Genomic DNA, 19,399 nt, shown 5'->3' on the forward strand with positions numbered 1-19,399 from the left:
CCAGATGTTTGGGCTGCATGTCCATGATAGAGATCTATTATTCCACCACAACCCAAAGGTGTTCTGCTGGACTGAGTTCTGGTGACTGTGGAGGCCATCTGAGTACAGTGAACTCATTGACATGTTCAAGAAACCTGTTTGAGATGATTGGAGCTTTGTGACATGGCACATTATCCGGCTGGAAGTGGCCATCAGAAGATGGATACACAATGCACAATTGTTACCAAGGTTCACAAAATGTGCCAAGACGATATCAGTCACACTAGTACACCACCAGCACCAGCCTGAACTGAACCATTCAAATGTTACAGCAGAAATTAAGACTAAACAGACCAGGTGATGTGTTTCCAGTCTTGTACTGTCCAGTTTTGGTGAGTCCATGTGAACTGTACTTTCAGTTTATGTACTTAGCTAACGGGATTGGCACCATCTATTTGAAGGTTCAACATGTTTAGAAGTGCTTTTCTGGGAGTTGTTTTCTACGTCACTGCTGGCTTTCTATCTGCTGAAAGCAGTGTGGCACCACCAACTATGCCATGTTCAAAGTCACCTAAATCACATTTTTGCCCCGTTCTTATGCTGAATTTGAACTCCAGCAGATCGTCTTGATCACGACTTACTGCCATGTGATTGGCTTGTGATATATTTGCATTAGCAAGCATTTGCACAGAAGTACTTAACGAAGCGCAGCTCACAAAAACTGTACAGGAATATAATAAATCCACAGCAGACCCAACCATTTGTTCATGCTTTTCAGCATACACTTTCTTTATTCACAGTTGTCGTACTTTACACAGTCGACTGCAGCTTTTCAGCTCGCAGCCGAACACACACCAACAACAACAATCAGTCAGGACCCAGCACTGGCTTTAATGCTGGTGCGACGTGATCGCTGATGCCACTCAGGTGTGTCCGCCTCGCTGCAGCCACGCCACAGACCATGCCCCGCCACAAGGAGGTTATTTCCTTAGAGAGTGTCTGCCTGAATTGTACTAAAGCTTGAATTCATGCATTATCTCACAAGTGCCTGCTGACAGTCTCCTAGGCCTCATATTAGCTCATTTCAGTCACTGTACCTATTAACCGTGTTTGGTGTAATTATCTAATACATGTAAATAATGATGCTGACACAATATTAAAGAATTCTTGCTCCAGTTTGGATGAATGCAACTCATGTAATCAATAAAATGCGGACGATTGCATTGTGGGATTGCTACCAGAAATCTTTCCACACAGTAGCAAAGAAATGGATCGATATTTACTGTCAGAATACCGATATAGCGGTGGACAGCAAACAGAGTCCACCATCTAGGGAATAAGAACTGATTTTAGACATGAAGCTAAAGTTTTTCTTGACTTGGTGTTGTGACTTTCTGAGGTCTTTCCTGGTTGCTTGGCAACATATCTGTGATCTCCAGTAACCTTTTCTTTGTATTGAGAGGGAACCATTACACTAATTACACTGAAGTGGCGAGTTTAGTCAGAGTTTGCACATCATCTGCATCTAAACTAGGGTTAGATATTTCATCAGCTTACTACCCAAACTTTAAACTTAAGCTTTACCTCACTGCGCAAACCTTGATATTTCACAAGTGTTCAAATTCATTCTAAATCTCAAACAGTAACCTCATGCTTTCTGTGTGGGTAAAAACATTTTTTAACAAAACCGTATTAGTATTAGTTTAAAGCTGAATTTAAAAAGATTTAATTAGGAGCATTGCAGACTGTTTTTTCGAGTTTCCTTAATAAATTTACTCTAGTTAATTGAAGTAACTTTATCCAAAGCATTGTTAAAACATGAACACTGGAGGACACATTAGGAAAAAAATGGTTATGTACTAAAAAAATATCAGGATGTAGTTTTACATTTATATGAAAAACAAAGATATCACTCTTGCCTGAATCAAGGAACAATAAAACCCTTGTGTTTTGTGGAAATTATAACTGATGTTTGGTGATACAAATTAAAAAATGTTTGCAGAAAGCAATGATGTTTATTCCAGCACAGAGTGCAAAAGTAATTCCTCAAATATCTCACAGCAACACTGCAGTGCTCTGGGTCTCTCATCAGCGATCAATATGCTAATTAGCTCTAAAATTTGAAGCGAGATGAATCTTTTCTAATCTCCGTGAAGAACGTGCTGTTCTGTCACTCATTGATGAAGGCTTATAATTTGCCTAGCCTCGTTTTATTGACACGGAGCAGGGATCGGTCTGGTCACTGTCGGGAAAATGTCATGGATCGCGTTAATGATCGACACTAAGACTCATTCCCACAGAGCTCATAATTGCTTTCTCCTGCTGGGCAATTTTCCTAATGATTAATTCTATTTTTTACCCACATAGAATTATTCTTCCAGATAATTCTGTGAAATGCCTGATGTGTTTGTCTGTTTTGTTTTTCAATATTTATCAGTCCTTCAAGCATCTGGGTTTCGCACCTTAGTGAGATACCTGTTCACAGAATCGTAGCTCATGTTAAAGTTTGTTTATATCATAAACGTGTTTGATATTTGATGATTTCATTGGTATGATAGCACATTTGCATGTAGCTCTCTTCTAAAGCAAAGATAAATCAAGTGTCAGAAGCCCCAATTGTAAACTCACACTTGGTTAAAATGCATCATGGCACTCAGCTTTTAAAAGAATTATGTTTTATATCTGTATAAGTGATGGTAGATTATAATATTGATCAGGCTGAAAGTTTGGTGGAAACACTCCTTAATTGTAGTTAATATTTGGACATCTGAAGTGTGCTTTGAAACAGCTGAAATAGCCACAGGGAGTTTTTAGTTTTTATCGATTTGAATGCAGGAGAGTGGGCTAATCTGCCATCTAGTACTAATATAATTTTCTAAAATAACTACTACATGAAAAGCCAATTACAGTTTGAAGCACATGAAACCACTGAAGGAATAAAAATCATTTCAACTTCCCGAAAAAAACATTCCACTTTGGATAGTATCCTGTCACTGAAAAAGTGATAAATGATATTGTTTTCTTGTTTTAATATATGATGCGTAACTCTTTCTGTGATTACAACCGTGCCCCAACAATATCCACAGAACTTGTTTTATTGGGATTAGCGAGGCTACTAAAAGTATTTCTAGGCATTAAACTGAAAAAGGTTAGTAGGATCCCTGACAATAAGTCTAGGCCCCCATATGGCCCATAAGCTAAAGCTGAGATTTTTCTTTTCCTGCAAGTTCAGGGAAAACCAGGAGCTCCTTATTAACAGTATAAATTTCATTCACGTTATTAAATTGTTTATTACTGTTATATTACGTGGTTCTGTTCATTTTTGCTGAGTTTTAAAAAAAAACTTTTCTGTATGTAAACTATCAATGTGTCCATAGACAGAACATTCAACCTGCAGCATGTTAGCAATGTCACAGGGACTCCAGTGACCACAGATACTGAATGTTTGCTCCAAGTGTGTCTCGGCCTGGCGGTCAGATCCTCGGCTGCTGAGGCTGTTGGGACATGGAACGCCATCTTTCTGTTGGGGGATGAGCCTAAGTTGGTGTGTGAGGCTGAGAAATATCAACTAAAGATAGTCGGGCTCACCTCAACACACAGCTTGAGCTCTGCAACTAGGGTCCTGGAAATGGGCCAGACTCTGTTCCACTCTGGAGCCACCCTTAGTGAGAGCCAGCAGACAGGGATGGGTATTCCTTTATTCACTGTCTCATAACCTGTATCTCAGAAGAGGGTTTTTTTTACCTGCCCTTTGGCTCAGGGGGTGGTTCCTGACATTTATCTGCACTTATTCACCAAATAACTGTTCAGAGCACCCAGCCTTCTTGGAGTTGCTGGGTGGGGTGCTGTAGGATGCCCCACTTCATGACTCCATTGTCCTAATGAGATAATTTAATGCTCACATGGACAATGAAAGTGAAACCTGGAAAGGCGTGACAGGGAGGAGCAGCCTGCCTGACCCGAAACCGAGTGCTGTTCTGGTATTGGACTTGTGTGCTAATCACAGCTTGTCCATAACAAATACTATGTTTAAGCATAAGGGTGTTCATAAGCGCATGTTACACCAGGACAACCTTGGTCACAGGTCAATGACTGATTTTGTGATTGTATCCTGAAGTCTTTGGCCATATGTCACGGACACTTGGATGAGGAGACGAGCTGAGCTGTCGACTCATCACTACTTAGATGTGAGTTGAATCAGTTGGCAAGAGCGGATGTTGGGGATGTTGGACAGATATATTTAGGGTGCACAGAACTGTGGCTGCAAGTAGGTGCCTGTCATGTTGCGGTAATCCCCGAACCAAATGGTGAAGCCATAAAGCTGAAGAAGCAGACTTATCGGTGTAGGCTAACTTATGGGACAGATACTGCCAGACCAAGTGCAATGTGACTCAGGCGGTAGCTGAAGCAAAAACACAGGTCTGGAGGACTTCAATGAGGCAATGAAACAAAGTGATTTTGGTAAATATTCACCTGATTCTGGAGTGGAAAGCTATACTATACTCACACAGTGTACAGTAAAAGTAGAAGGATTGCCACTGACTTCAACTGAGGATATAGCTGAGCAGTGGAAAGAATACTCTAAGGATTCTCCTCAATCCTGCTGACACACCTTCTGTAGAGAAGGCAGAGTCTGGGGACAAGAGGATGACTGGCCCCTCACTAGTTGTTACTGATGTAGTTACGTTTGACTTGAGGGCCATCAGAGGCCAGGAGAGAGAAGAGAAAGCTAGCACGGCCAGCGATGAGACAGAGGCTAACTATTATAGCTGTACAGTAACATGACTGGGTACTGGATTGACTTTGCTAGCAGCGAGAACTTGCAGACAACAGGAGTGATTCTAGAGCTGATGTGATGCAGCTCCTGCTCCTGTGATTAGACAGTAATCAGGACACAACTAAGAACAAACAAAATGACAAAGACACAACTGCATGAAGTCAGAGTCTGAAATGCAGAAAAACGGAAGAGATTTGAGATTTAAAGCACATGTAACAGAAGCTGTTTAGCTTGCAGAAGGCAGGCAAGAAAATGATTGGGCTAGAGTGATGACGACAAAATTAAGTTTGACAGGCTGGAAAAACGGAAGTGAAGTAAAGAATACACTAACAGCCTGGACGGGAATGCAGGCAGAGGAGTGAATGCAGATCTTCTTTAATGAACTTCATAAGCTTTATTTTGTGGTCTAAAGACCCAGAAAAACCCTTTATTGTGTAAATCAGTCTATTGTAGCTATGAAGCCTTCCCGTCTGTCAAGCTAACGTTAGCATTAAAACAGCATCACTGCCATCACTATTGTTAACAGTTGTTGTTAGATATTTGCAGAGATATTCCCCTTAAAAACAAGACTTTAAACCCCAAAGCATACTCTGATTGTTGTGCTCCACGTGCTCTTTGCCTACCTCAGATATAAAATGAATGTGACCAATATAGTTTGCTCACCAAAGCAAAACTAGGCAACAGTGGTTGACAGCACTAAAAGCATTTTTATGAAATGGTTACCTGTCAAATAACCACAACATCATATCAAAGTGTCCCAAAACTGAAAATCATGCTGTCTAAAAATGCAGCATGATTTTTTACACCTGTTGCTTTATGAAAACTTCCTTATTATAGTTGTCATGACAATAATAACCCTCTTGCAATCGGATCAAACAGAAGCACATAAAACTGTACTTATGTTATGCACGGGCGCGCGCACGCACACACACACACACACACACACACACACACTAGACAATTCAAAACAACGTGAGCTATGGTGCTCTGTAAAAGCTGCAATTTGAAAATATGACATAATCACAACTTTGTGTTTAAAGTCAGCAGGTGAATCCAAAACATTCTGCTTACTGTCAGCAGTAGAGGACGGCTCTCCTTGACAGCTCCCACACAGCCGAGGCAGCCAATCACCATGATGATCGTCCCCACTGCGATGAGCAGGTTGGCTGCAGACAGGGAGGGAAGGGATGATGACAGGGTGGCGAAGTTCCCTTGGGTCACTGAGAGCCAGACCCCGACGCCCAGGATGCCACATCCTCCCAACTGCAGTGGAAACACAAATAGATGTAAAGCTATCAGTGTGCTGGCAGTACAGGCAAACATGGTAAAGTCTAAAGTATTTACAGATATGTTGTTATTTTCCACTTAGTTTTTTTCTCTCAAAAGAATAAATTAAAAACTGGTTGGAGCGTGCAGATTAACGAAGGAAAACCAGACAGCGAGGAGCTGAACAAGTCTGAGGAATGTCTGATAAAATCACCACATACAAGTTAAAGGCTGTGCTGTGATTTCAGCTATGCTCACATGTAAAATGATTACTCACAGAGAAAATTAGGAGTGACAATACACCTTTTTCATTTTTTCCCCTCACACAGTGAATAGCCTCTGCAAGGGAAAAGCCCACAAACACACAGCATGTGTACATCCAGCTCATCCACAGATGCTTCTCACTGAGCAGGGAAGACAGAGAGAGAGAGAGACACCCGCAGGGTGACAGCAAGTCCTCACACCAAAGGGGCAGTGCTGGCAGCCATTTAACCAAAAAGTAACTAGATTTGATCTTATGCATTCCTTTTTAGTAAATTAAGGGATATAAAAGTTGTAGGGCTGTGCGATATGACCAAAATCTCATATCCCGATATAGAATTCTATCGTCCGATAACGATATAAATCACAAAAGTGTAACATTTTCTGTAAATTCTGTGAATCTCGGGAAGCTCGTCTTGCGGGAAGTGTTTCCAGCTGCGCATGTAGCTGGAGTCCAGTGTTTTAACAGATGCATGAAACTATACATTTTTAGACATAAGTTGTAACGTCTTTATTACACTGCGTGCTGCGGGGAAAAGCCTGTTCTAACGTTTGAGTCTAAGGTTTATTTTTTAGCACCTGGCGGCTCTTTTTTAATTCTCATCCGTAAATAATCTGCTCTTTCACGTGATTCAGTTTATTTTGAAAAGTCTCAACAGGATCTTGAGCTTTATTGTGAAAGGTTTATGTGGAACATAAACAAGCAGACACGCGATGCTGTTACAAGGCATAAAAACAGGCACTTGTCCGTCAGTCGTGTGGTTATATTAAATATAAGAGAAAGAGAGAACTTTGAGAAATTAATATAGCCACTACAGTGACCATCAAAACGATGAAAAATATTGCCGTAAACAGTTTATTTTGCGACACCACAAAACAAACGATAGCGTAAAATGAAATGATAGACGTTTTTATATCGTCATCCGATATATATCGTTATATCGAACAGCCCTAAAAAGTTGTTGCTAAATCTAAAAAACTGGCAAAAGGGAACTTAAGTGTGATGAGGACTTGCTCTGAGTGAGAGACTGAGATCATTTATATTCCCATGCTGAAAAGTTAATTCATGAATGGTCACATTTAGGTCCTGCACAAATTTATGTTCACCAGGGTATAATTGTACATACAACACAATAGTGTCTATACTAGTTGATAAAAGAGCAGTTCACCATCGTGTGATGGATATTTGTGGCTAGACAGTGGTGTTCTGATTTAAACCTTTGGGGCAGAAAATACTTCCCCTCCTAGTAACATGTCCAAAGTAAACATACAAGGAGACTCTCTGTTCCTGTTTTTTTTTTCCCGTTGTTGTTGTTTTCTCTGTGGGAGAGAAATGTCAGAGAACTTCTGTTAGCAGAGATATGATGAAATGCACCCAGGTGTACGTGGCGTGGTCAATATCAGAGCGAGACACACTGTGATTGCAACATGTTCTGTTAATCTTTGATATATTTATTGAAAACCTTTTTGGTTTTGTAAGACATCTGGGCCTCAAAGTCTCCTGGCAAAAGTGAACCTGCAGCTCACTGCCGATTTCCATCACATGACCGACTGCAGTCAGTTGGGACGAGCGTTTGAAGAATTCAGTTGCTCTGCTGCAAAATCTTCACTATTTTCAGTCCAAAGCCAACTTGGCTCCTTTGAATTTTTGTCCTTAAGACCCAGAGCATGTTTGCTTCAAAGACACAGAGTGATTGTGGGTAAAGAAAGGTTTTTAGATGTGTTTTAAAAATTGGGTAAAGGGAAATAATATACACTCTCTACGGCCTCATGACAGAACTCCCAAAGGCGATAAGACTCACATGGCTAAATACATGATTATTGTTTCTCCCCCCCTCCTTTTTTTCCTATTTCTAGCTATAGCACAAGATCTTATTTAATGAGCTCTTCAGCCAGAAGTAGGGCAAAGTTAAAATTAAAAAAAACAGTCAAGTGGAGCTCCAATCACTGAAAGCAGCTTTCTCTTCAACTATCTACCAAGGCTGGGAGGTTTGAGCAGCTCACAGATGAAGGGGCGTTGGGTCACTATTGCTTGCAACAGACCTTTATTACACCCCAGAGTGTGTTATCTAATCATGATTGGCTGCATGGAGAAGGGCAAAGGAAGAAAAGGGAAAGCTGATAATAGATGGTGGTGGTGAACATTTTAAGGGCAGATACAAAACCCTGCTAGAGGATGTGAATGCACTTTATTTCAGTTCAGAAAAAAAAAAAGAATACTTTGCCAAATTACTGGTATCTTTTGCGTAAGTGTACTCAAACATGAAAGAACAGGGACAGAAAGAATCTCATGTTTGACAAATGTGCAAATACACTGTGTTGGCACTACAGATGGCAGTTGTTATAGATATGCTGGGTGGTGCTTTCACTTGGTGTAGGCCCTCGCTGCTGTATTGTATCACTTACTGTTCTTCTTAAAACACACAGTGTTGTAGCTTTTTAATTCTTGTTCTGTGCTTTGTAAATTTTATGTGTGTTAAAAGCACTACATTAATAAATTGTACTTACTTATTTAATTACCTGGTTACAATGGGGTGAATATGCTTGTTAAATTAATCAAGTCATACTAATTGTAAGAATCCTTGAACCACAGGCCAAAGAGAAGAAGTGGCAGCAATTTTTCACTCCAGTATATTTATTAACCAGAGAACTGGACATTTTTTTTATTAAATCAGAAGCTTAACTCTTAGCCTTGTACACTGTAATTGAAAAACTTAAAAAATATTATTTTTGTTATCATCCAGCCGGCCTTTACTCAAAAATTCTATTTAATTTCTCAGATTTTTTTATACTGATTTAGTGCTCAGTTCAGATAAAATAATTATTGTAGGTAATTAATGTAGATGTTGTAAATAACAGCCTCAACACATCATTTAATTTTGTATTAGACTGAAGTGGCTTCTCTCAAAATGTAAATGAGCCTGTCAACTCTTTAATCACACTTTGAATCTTGCCCTGAACTGTGGCATAGAACTTCATTCACCAGTAATCCCTGAAAAACCCTCTTTTGTTTGAGCATTTCTTAATAACAATAAAATTACAATAATGGATTACACTGCAATAAAGAATACATTTCATTACAGAAAATGTCTTTCTGAAAGTGCTAGAACTAAGGTCAACGAAGTGATTCCTCCATTGTTATTTACTTCAGCGTTGTGTGCCAACACAATGCAGAACAGCTACCAAAACTTTACTCCTACAGAACCTGATTATTTTGATAATAGTGTAACATCCTACGAGAAATCACAGATTCATGACTGTCAAATCTGGACCTTAAAGCAGACAACACATAAATTAGAGAGGAAAGGCCATTGCACTTACTGTGTGTACAAGATTTTTGTTTGGTCTGGAAAATATAGAAAATAAGTCCTCTATAAAGGATTGATCAAGGAAAACATGAACAGCCCCAGGTTTCATCACAGATAAAATTTTAACACTGTTAGCACTAAAAATACTGTTAATAATGAAGGAGTGCAATACACAAATTGGAGTCTGAAAGATAGCAATTTGTGCATATAAATGGGGAGTCTTCCTCACACACAATTAAAGAGTTCCATGTTGGGACCAATCATTTTTTACATTACACGTTTCCTTAGACAACGTTAACAGAAAACACCGCATACATTTTTTCCTATGTAGATGACGCCCAGCTTTTTTAAATCCATGAAGCCAGATGATACGAATCAGCTAGTTAAACTATGAGCATGTCCTGAAGAAAAAAATGCCTGGATAATCTTTAATCTTTCCTATTTCTAAATCAGCTCCTATTTTGGATTCGAGAGACAGACACTCTTTAATTTTCAGATTAGAATCAAAACTTTACATTTTGATAAAGCTTATAGCTAGGGCTGGATCAGATCACCCAGAATCCCCCCTTAGTTATGCAGCATTGGGATCAGGCTGTTGGGGTTTCCCATGATATACTGCTTCTTCTTCACTCATATCTTTTCATTCTCTGTTTTCATAACCCATTGCTGTATTTATTCATTGGCAATTACTAAACTCTGAATCTCTCCCCTATAGAGTGCCTTTTTCTCTTTCTCTTGCGGCAGAGCAATTTGTTGAGCATGGCTGGAAGTTTCTTCCTGTTGCAGGGAGTCTTTCCTTCCCATTGTCGCCAAGTGCTTATAGGGTGACGAGTGATTGCTGGTCTGTCTTTCTAATATTTTAAGATCTTCACCTTGCAACATAAGTGCCTTCAGGTGACTGTTGTTTGACACTAAACAAATAAATTTGAATTAAATTAAATTTAAATGAAGATGAAAAAGTTTTCTGGTCTTTCACATGCTTTGTACTTTGAGTAAAGGACCAAAGGACATTTTCTATTCATATCTCTTGTGCATATTTGACCCTGTGCTCCTATCTATACATTTATATGTATATAAATATATATGATAAATTTATAAGATTCAGACTTGCATCTTGCTATAACTTGTGCAGAAATGTGAACAGCTCTAAACCACAACATTTCTGTTTAAATGAGACTGTTTAACTAACTCGGGGACTTGGATATGAGATTGATGGGTAAAACTAACCTTGAATTGTCACAACAAGGTGAATGACACTCATTAAATGGCTACAGTTATAGAATACAGAATAGTTTTAGAAAAACTGATAATCAAACCACCATCATTTATGAGAAGCAAAGGTCACATCTTACATACAGTCTAAAATTAGATATTCCGTTTAGAGTTAGCTAATAGAGAGAAAGACGAGAAAAGCATTTTCACTTGATTAGCAATGTTATTTACCTGTCAGTTCAACCTAATAATAATAGCATATATAGCTGAATACTGAGTAAAATATTTAGTATAGTCTTTAATTAATTTGTGCAACAACTTCGACACCCTTTCCCTCCATCTAGCAGCTTTTACAGGCAGTTTTGCGTATGCTGTGATCAGAAGTCATCTTGATTAGCACCCATCCCCCAAAACAGCAGCTTAAATCTTTACAGTCACACCGATTTGCCATGTTGGAATTGATGCCGCCATCTGGACTGCCTCCCTCCCTAGCAGCTACTCTCTGTATTTGTAGTAGAGCCTATGAATCTGGCAGCTGAATCAGGTCCATAGCTGTGAATGATCTGAATGTGAGAACATACAGTTTTCTTCAATAAACACCTATTAATTAAACGCCCCTGATGAGATCTGAAACATGAAAAACAACCTGTGTACAGTGGGACAGATGTATCCACACTGATCCACAATGATTGTTTGAGCTCACGATGAAAGAGTGTCTGAAAATTTCTTCTAATAAAATATACATGTGCTGTGGATGTACTTGACTCCTGAGTTTTGAATTCAAAATACAAGTGCATGTTATAATGATTTTTCTCACATATGAATATCCAATCTCCTTGCACTTCTGAGCGCTCTATCCACAGAATAGATCACGAGTTCATATACTTTAAATTAAGTATATCACTTTGATTTAAGCCATTATCTAAATTCTCTTACATATATGAATAACATGTAAAGTCTCAAGGGCAACGATTAGCCAGGAGAGAGATTTCACGGCCAATGTGCCAAAGGATGTCAGTTTGAATTCACATGCTTCATGTATTATATATTCTGAGACACTTTGATGTGTGAATCATGTATGCGGTTTGACCGAGAATCCTTCTTGCTAAATCTGCTCTCATAGTCAAAGCCTAGCGGTGAGCTTTAAAGGTTGCCTGTTCAAAATGTGTCTTACACTGTTGGTCTGTGTCACTTTATCACATTGTTTGATTTATAAAAGTGGGAGTGGAAAACCTGGAGTTAGGACTGATCTCTGCACTACACTTTCTCGATTTACCAAAAGAAAATGGCCACTGTTTGAGATAACAATATTCATTATTGGAAAAACATTAGAAAAAGCCTCAGAGTCAAATCCTAGATAATTCTGATGACGCATATTCTTGCTTGTGGAAAAATGAGATAATCTCAGTAACATTGTTGCAATTGTGTTTTAGAGGATTGTGATGTGACTGTGCAACCAAGGATGAGGTAACACAGATACTGGATATTGACTTTGGACTCTAAGTGTTTAGTCAATGTTCCCTAAATTAGATGCATGGCACTGCAAACTTTGTTGTAAAGAAGTCGTATTTTTCACGTGTGCATTGGTGCAGTATTTGTGTTAGATCCATGATTTCTTTTCAAATGCAAAATTCAAAAGTGATCAAGCTGTTGACCCCAAATCTCCCATAAATGTTCAGTTGGCTTGAGATATGGTGACAGTGAAGGTGACAGGATATGACTCAAAAGTGCATTCTGATCATCTGATAGCGTTTTCAGTGAGAGAAATGTTTTGTCACTCACCCAAAAGACTTCTTCAGTCTCAGCTGACTGCAGGTTTCCCCCAATCTTATAAACAGTACATTTGCACAATGACTGAACCTAGCACCACTGAAGGAACAAATCTTGTGTATACATATAAGACAAATTTTAATCTTTTAATCATGTCCTTTAATAACAAATACTAAAATGTATGGCAGTTTGTACTAAAACCACATTGGTTTTCTGAGTGTGCATTGATTTCTTGTTTACTCTGACACAGCTTACATGCAACCACATGCAGTGATTTGCTGGTATATCAAAGCAGTGAACATGACTGCATGTTGATTGTCTAATTGCACCACGCACTGCACTTGTGTAAATCAGTTGTGTTTGGTGTATTTGCAACAACATTGTTTCAGCATTCATTTGTTCCTGTTTTTTCCTGGACTTTGAACATCTGTAGATGAATTAGCTAAACAAAGCTACAGTACACTAAATAAAAAACATCCCAGTTTCTTACCAGTTGCTTACAAATTGCCATTGTATTTTGCTCCAGTGATATACCACTGCTTTTTATCTATCAAAGACAGATAAAAAGTATTATCAAAAAAGTGGCACTAAACAAAGGAATAAATAAAAAAGAAAGTGAAAAGAAAGTGAAAAATACCATAATGCTTCACCTAGTCATAATTTTAAAATACCCCTGTCATGCAGGTTTAAAGAAATCAATAGCCATTATCAGCTGCCAATGAATAATTAAACTGGATGTCATCGTGTTTTAGGGCAAAGATGAGGCACACTTTGGTGTCAAACTATGCAGCAAGAGCAGCACATCAGTAACCACAAATTACTAAGGCCATTTAGTAGTTGGATGACATCAACTTTAAAGTTTTCATATTTTGGACCCTTTGGTGTCACATTTAAAGCAGGGGTGTAGCATTAATGCTGTGAAGAGGCAAATCTTAATTAAAACCATTTTTTTCTAGTCATTTTAAATCTGACCAAATAATTTTCAATAAAATCAACAGAGTAAAATTAAAAAGTAAAAAGTAAGTGAAAGAAAAGCACCAAACTCCAAAATGGGATACAAAAATTTTGAGGCTTATTCCATCACCACACCCACCATCCAACATGCAGACTTTACGATTTTCACAAATGAACAAGTTTTAGTATTGGTGTGTTTCTGCAAAATGCTGTTACTCTACAAAATGTAGTTCTTCAATAACAATTTTAATTTAAAAAATCGAAATAGTATCCAGGTCAAAATGACCAGGCTCCAAGTATCATTGTGCCCTAATTGACCAGATTAGGTTGTTCTTTCCAAACAATATAACCAGTGTTTAACTCAGACATGTAGAAGTCTGTAAAATATCAACATAACGTCCCTTAGTAAGGTCTCAGTACACTAATAGAGGCACACATACCATTCTTCCATTTCATCATTTGTGTATTGCTGATGATCATGGTTCTAATGTCAATACAAGAGCCTATTTACATGATCATAGGACTAGTGTTCTGGTGATAGTCAAGGATATAGTATATGATTCACATTGTTGTCAGGTTTATGGAAGACGCGCCTGGCCGATCATGGTTTGAGACTCAACATCAAGAAGACCGAGTACATGGAAGCTGGCCCCCAAACTGATGGCACCATTAACATCGACGGGGAAGACCTGAAGAAGGCCGACCAATTCAAGTACTTGGGACTGATGATCAGTGGCGACGGGGATATCCATGCGGCACTGACCCGTGCGAGCAAGGGTCAATGCCGCATGGATGAAGTGGCACCATCTCGCCAGACCATCTCAAGGCAAAGATTTACAAAACTGTAGTCCACCCAGTTGCCCTGTATGGATCGGAGTGTTGGCCAGCCACCGCCAAGCACGAACAGGCCCTGCACACGATGGAAATGCGAATGCTCAGGTGGTGTCTAGGCCTCACGCGTTGGGACCAAGTCATGAATGAAGACATCAGAAAACGGCTCGGCATCACACCAATCATGGAGAAAATGTGCGAGGCATGGCTACGGTGGTACGGACACGTATTACGCTCAGAGGACAGTTCAGTGGCGAAAACGGCAATGAGGCTTGAGCCCGGTGGCAGTCCGAAGAAACGGTGGATGGATAGAATAAAGGAAGACATGAAGATCGTCAATGCCACCCCAGAAGACGCCTTTGACCGTGCCAAATGGAGACGGATTTGCCGCAAAGCAGACCCTGACATGCGGGATAAACACTAGAAAGAAGACTTGTTGTCAGGCTTATTGATCCTCAAGCCCTGTTGTTCTGATCACCTTGCCCCAAAATATTGATTAGCGTTCCTAAAACTGAAAAATACAAGTCTTCATTATTGCTGTGGAAGAAATGCAGAAAACTTGATGTGATGCGACAGACTATTGCATTTATTCATTGCATATTTAGAGTATATTGTAATTTCATTCAAGGCTCAGTATAGCCTTTCCTTACTGTTGGTAGCGTTATGAAGAAACTCATAAACTCAAGTACGACAAACACCCACTCAGAGGATGTCAGTTCAGTCTGTATTTGTAGGGGGAAGACTAAGGTTAGGGCCTTATATTTGTCCTCTCACTTTAGGTGTGTGTTTTCTCTGAGGGATGTGCCACTCAGGCTCTTCTCAACTTTGCTTTTGTTTGCCATAGCAGCAGCAGCACACACACACACACACACACACACACACACACACACACACACACACACACACACAAACACACACACACACCTATAAGCTGCAGTGAACTCATTTGAAATAGGCAACAGAAAATACACTGATGAAAACATAAAGAGCATACAGTGGGGCAAAAAAGTATTTAGTCAGCCACCGATTGTGCAAGTTCCCCCACTTAAAATGATGACAGAGGTCAGTAATTTGCACCAGAGGTACACTTCAACTGTGAGAGACAGAATGTGAAAAAAAAACCATGAATCCACATGGTAGGATTTGTAAAGAATTTATTCGTAAATTAGGGTGGAAAATAAGTATTTGGTCACCTCAAACAAGGAAAACCTCTGGCTCTCACAGACCTGTAACGTCTTCTGTAAGAAGCTTTTCTGTCCCCCACTCGTTACCTGTATGAATGGCACCTGTTTGAACTCATCATCTGTATAAAAGACACCTGTCCACAGCCTCAAACAGTCAGACTCCAAACTCCGCCATGGCCAAGACCAAAGAGCTTTCGAAGGACACAAAACACACCGCCCGGGCAACAAAGGAGTGGCTCCGTAAGAAGCATTTGAAAGTCCTGGAGTGGCCTAGCCAGTCTCCAGACCTCGACCCCATAGAAAATCTGTGGCGGGAGTTGAAAGTCCGTGTTGCTATTACTGACCTCTGTCATCATTTTAGGTGGGGGAACTTGCACAATCGGTGGCTGACTAAATACTTTTTTGCCCCACTGTATGTGGCCAACACAAAATGTAAGTGTCAGAACTGAACATAATGTTGGACTCTTCTTTGTGACTGAATACAACCACACATCTTCCTCCTTCACTCCTGGAGAATAAGGGTCACATTTGCTATGAGTGATAGAGGGAGAAACCTGCCATTTTTCTCAGGTGAACCACAATCTCTTGGTTCTGAGGATAGTAGCTTGCTCACTGACTTTCTCCACAAACTACAAATTTGCTTTGACCCTCTATCTGTTGGGTTGTGCAGGTGGTGTACATTTAGGCTTTGTTGCATAAAACACCTGCACATGTGGTGGCTTTTTAAAAAATGTTTTAATGCAAGCCAGGGAGAACCAACCACATCATTTATGTACAAAATCAACATGGAAATGTGTTCATTTTTTTGTCTATATAGAGCTGGGTTGGGTGGTGCTTTTTCAAAGCATTCTGCACCATAGCAGTAGCTATTTTACTTAACACAGAGCGAGTTGTTATGTAACTTAATGGAACTTTGAACTGATTAGCCCAGAGAGAAACAAAATGAAACTTTAATATTTTAGACTTTAAAGCCATATGACCTACTTGCAAGATTAATTGGAATAATATCTTGGATAGTTAATCACGCCATCTGAACTGGCCAAAAGCATTTTTGCATCATTTTTAGGGTCAACACGTTTCATTTGGTTCGTATTTACATGTGACATTTTTATCTACACCCAGCCCACACACTTCTCTGGTGTCAGTATTGAACAACTTTTGTGAACAAGACACGAATGCCAGCATAAAACTTGCTGCCATGTGGCTCCAGATTGTGGAAACTGCTTGATAATATTTTGTTGTACAAGAAAAAATAAAAACCATTGGGGCATCAAAGTGTGAAAACAAAGTCTTGTGCAATCTGTGCTAAAAACAAGTTTCCATGTGCACTTAAAAAGAAATCAGCTTGCAAAGCACGAAAAAGGATCAAAGTTCAATTAATTCATGGTAACATATTCGTGATGTGCAACCCTTACTGAGGTCACATTAAGGTTAAAAAGATTGGAAATCACCGTAGCCAGTAACAAAGTTTAAGGTAATGTGTGTTCCTCTTCATTCTAGAATTGCATTATGTAATAAAAATAATTAATAAATAAACATCCCCCTGACATTGTGTTGGCTGATTCCGCTGTTAGCCTTTTCCTGCTTTAATTCAACTAAATAAATAAAGCATCATTTTTTCCCCCAGCAGACTAATATTCCTATTATTAAGCCTGTGCTTTTGAAAGCATTACAGAAGAACTAAATATTTTTCTGTCACTAAATTAGCAATTTTTTAAAAATGTATTTATTGAGGGTATTTGGACCGTCCCGGGCCATGATTCCAATGTCAGCAACAAATTCTAGTCTGTAAGCACAAATCAAACCTTATAGAATCTGACATTGCAGTTAACATTGTGTTAGAGTCACCTGTGCCAAATCACAAAAAACACCTGTTAATGGTGTCTGTGTATCTTCTCAGTCATCCAGGTCATGGTAGTTCAGCTTTTGTCTGAGGTTGTTGCTAAGTCTGAGATGCACCGGGATGTTATGCTTGGAGAAAATTCTTACAAGTTTCTCTGGCACATCTCTGGTTTCTGACATTCTTTCCTTTGCATTTGATGATTTAATGAAGGCCCAGTTAGAATAAACATGTATTGTATGAGCTTTCTTTATGTGTGTGCTCCTTTTCTTTCCCTTCTGCCTCAGAGGGAACGCTCTCTGCCCGGTGTTGCAGCGTCCTGATCACCCTCAGTCAAAACCAGGTTCATCCCAAGGACAAAACACCCAGACACAAGCTAAACAGTATGCTGTGCAGTGAGGAGTGCTTTGACCCCTACATGCAAGAAAACCCACTCCACAAACTCATGGCACAGCATAAGACAGTCACCTCAACAGGACAAGAATCAGCTGTAAACCTGCACCTAAAGGACAAAGGTCACTCTTTCAAGCATTCCAGTTTGGACCAAGAAGACAGATGGTTTGAAAGAGGAATAAAGGAGGCTAACTGTGTACCGGGATCAACCATCATTGAACAGACGTGGTGACTTACAGTGTGACACCAGCTCACAGACACCTTCAATGCAGTCCTGAGATCTCTTCGCAGACACTTCAACTCCCACTCACAGCTTGCTTCGGGTGACCTTAAAAGTTTACATGATCGTAAGGTGAGCCGATGTCTCGCAGAGCTTTCACCAGTGACAGGAATGACCCACACGTTTGTTCACATGATTAATAATGACCATCAGAACCACCCCCAAAGGGGACAGCATCCATTAGAGGTTTATTACGTGAGACTCACATCCAGCTTTTCAAGTACTGAAGTGGCCTCTTGAACGAGCAGTGAAACGTCTTCAGAAACCTAACGAAGCCCAATTGCTTTCTTTTCAAGCTCTCAAGACCTGTTAGTGGTCTGCAGTCACGCAGCTTTCAGTTGTTTAATTCTGAGTTTTTGATATAAACAGTTGTTGCCAGATTGCCGGTGAACTTTTTTTTACTTCCACTATATCCTTTAAGAATAAAATATCTCAGCAGAAAACTCTGTAGTAAGAGCAGAGGATCACTGTGAATGACCTGGATGCCACTCAGTCTGCAGCCAAATACCAAAGAGTATCTTTCCTTTTCACATATTTGGCCATGAAGTCTCTGAAAAAAAACATGTATATAGAAATGTATCCAAGACAACACCAAGTGAGGGTGATGAATCTATTACGGTCTACTGTATAATAGCTGGGTTACATTACATTTACATCAGCACTGTGGATAATCTAAAGACTGGTGCTCAGATTCCTTCATCAGCCTTTAACATCACTTATCCATCTGTGATAGTTGAGAGCGTTTAACTCATCTCAACTGAAACGTGAAGCCCACTGGCTGGATAGAGCATTTTCTGACTAACCGCATCCTTAGTTACTGATTTCATCCACTGGTTCACCTGAGGGCCGTGCAGTCTCCTTTCATGTTTTCATACAAACAACAGTACCAGTCAGCAGGAAAACAGTTCTATCAGCTCTATTTTAGTTTGTTACAGCAGCTTTTAACTCTTTGTAAACTTCTGTGGGTGCAGAAGGTGGACTGTCTCAGTTCAGGTCTATTGGTGGCCTAGCACTACATCCAGTAGACTCATTCTTTCGTGAATTTCTGAATGACGAAGCATACTGGTTACCGCGGTTAGCCGCGACTGCACTCTTACTACGTCAGCCATTGTGAAAGTGATATTTATGTATCACTTTAATCATGGAGTAAATCTAAATTGTGTGTGAGTTGCAACAAAGCCGTTTCTAATTTGCAGTGATGTTAAGACATTTGTTTATTTGCCTGTGCAGCACACACAAACACAGATCGTGATCTTAGTGATAAAGATGGCGAGAGGTGAAATTTCTTGTTTGTTTGTTTTTTTGGTTTTGCATTCAGACAAATCTGAATTAAGCTGGAAGGAA

At 39.6% G+C, this 19,399-nt stretch overlaps 1 protein-coding gene across 3 annotated transcripts in view; it reads right to left on the reverse strand.

The window, feature by feature from the left end:
- tspan4a (tetraspanin 4a) overlaps positions 1-19,399 on the reverse strand; it is a 159,246-nt gene that overhangs the window by 48,229 nt on the left and 91,618 nt on the right. For all 3 annotated transcript variants that reach the window (XM_040045684.1, XM_040045682.1, XM_040045683.1), the window contains one exon: positions 5,828-6,019. In XM_040045684.1, the coding sequence (XP_039901618.1) occupies positions 5,828-6,019 (192 nt within the window). The remainder of the gene's footprint in view (positions 1-5,827; positions 6,020-19,399) is intronic.

The sequence above is a fragment of the Simochromis diagramma genome, unplaced genomic scaffold (genome assembly GCF_900408965.1).
Source record: "Simochromis diagramma unplaced genomic scaffold, fSimDia1.1 OVJJ01000079.1, whole genome shotgun sequence".
Lineage (NCBI taxonomy): Eukaryota > Metazoa > Chordata > Actinopteri > Cichliformes > Cichlidae > Simochromis > Simochromis diagramma.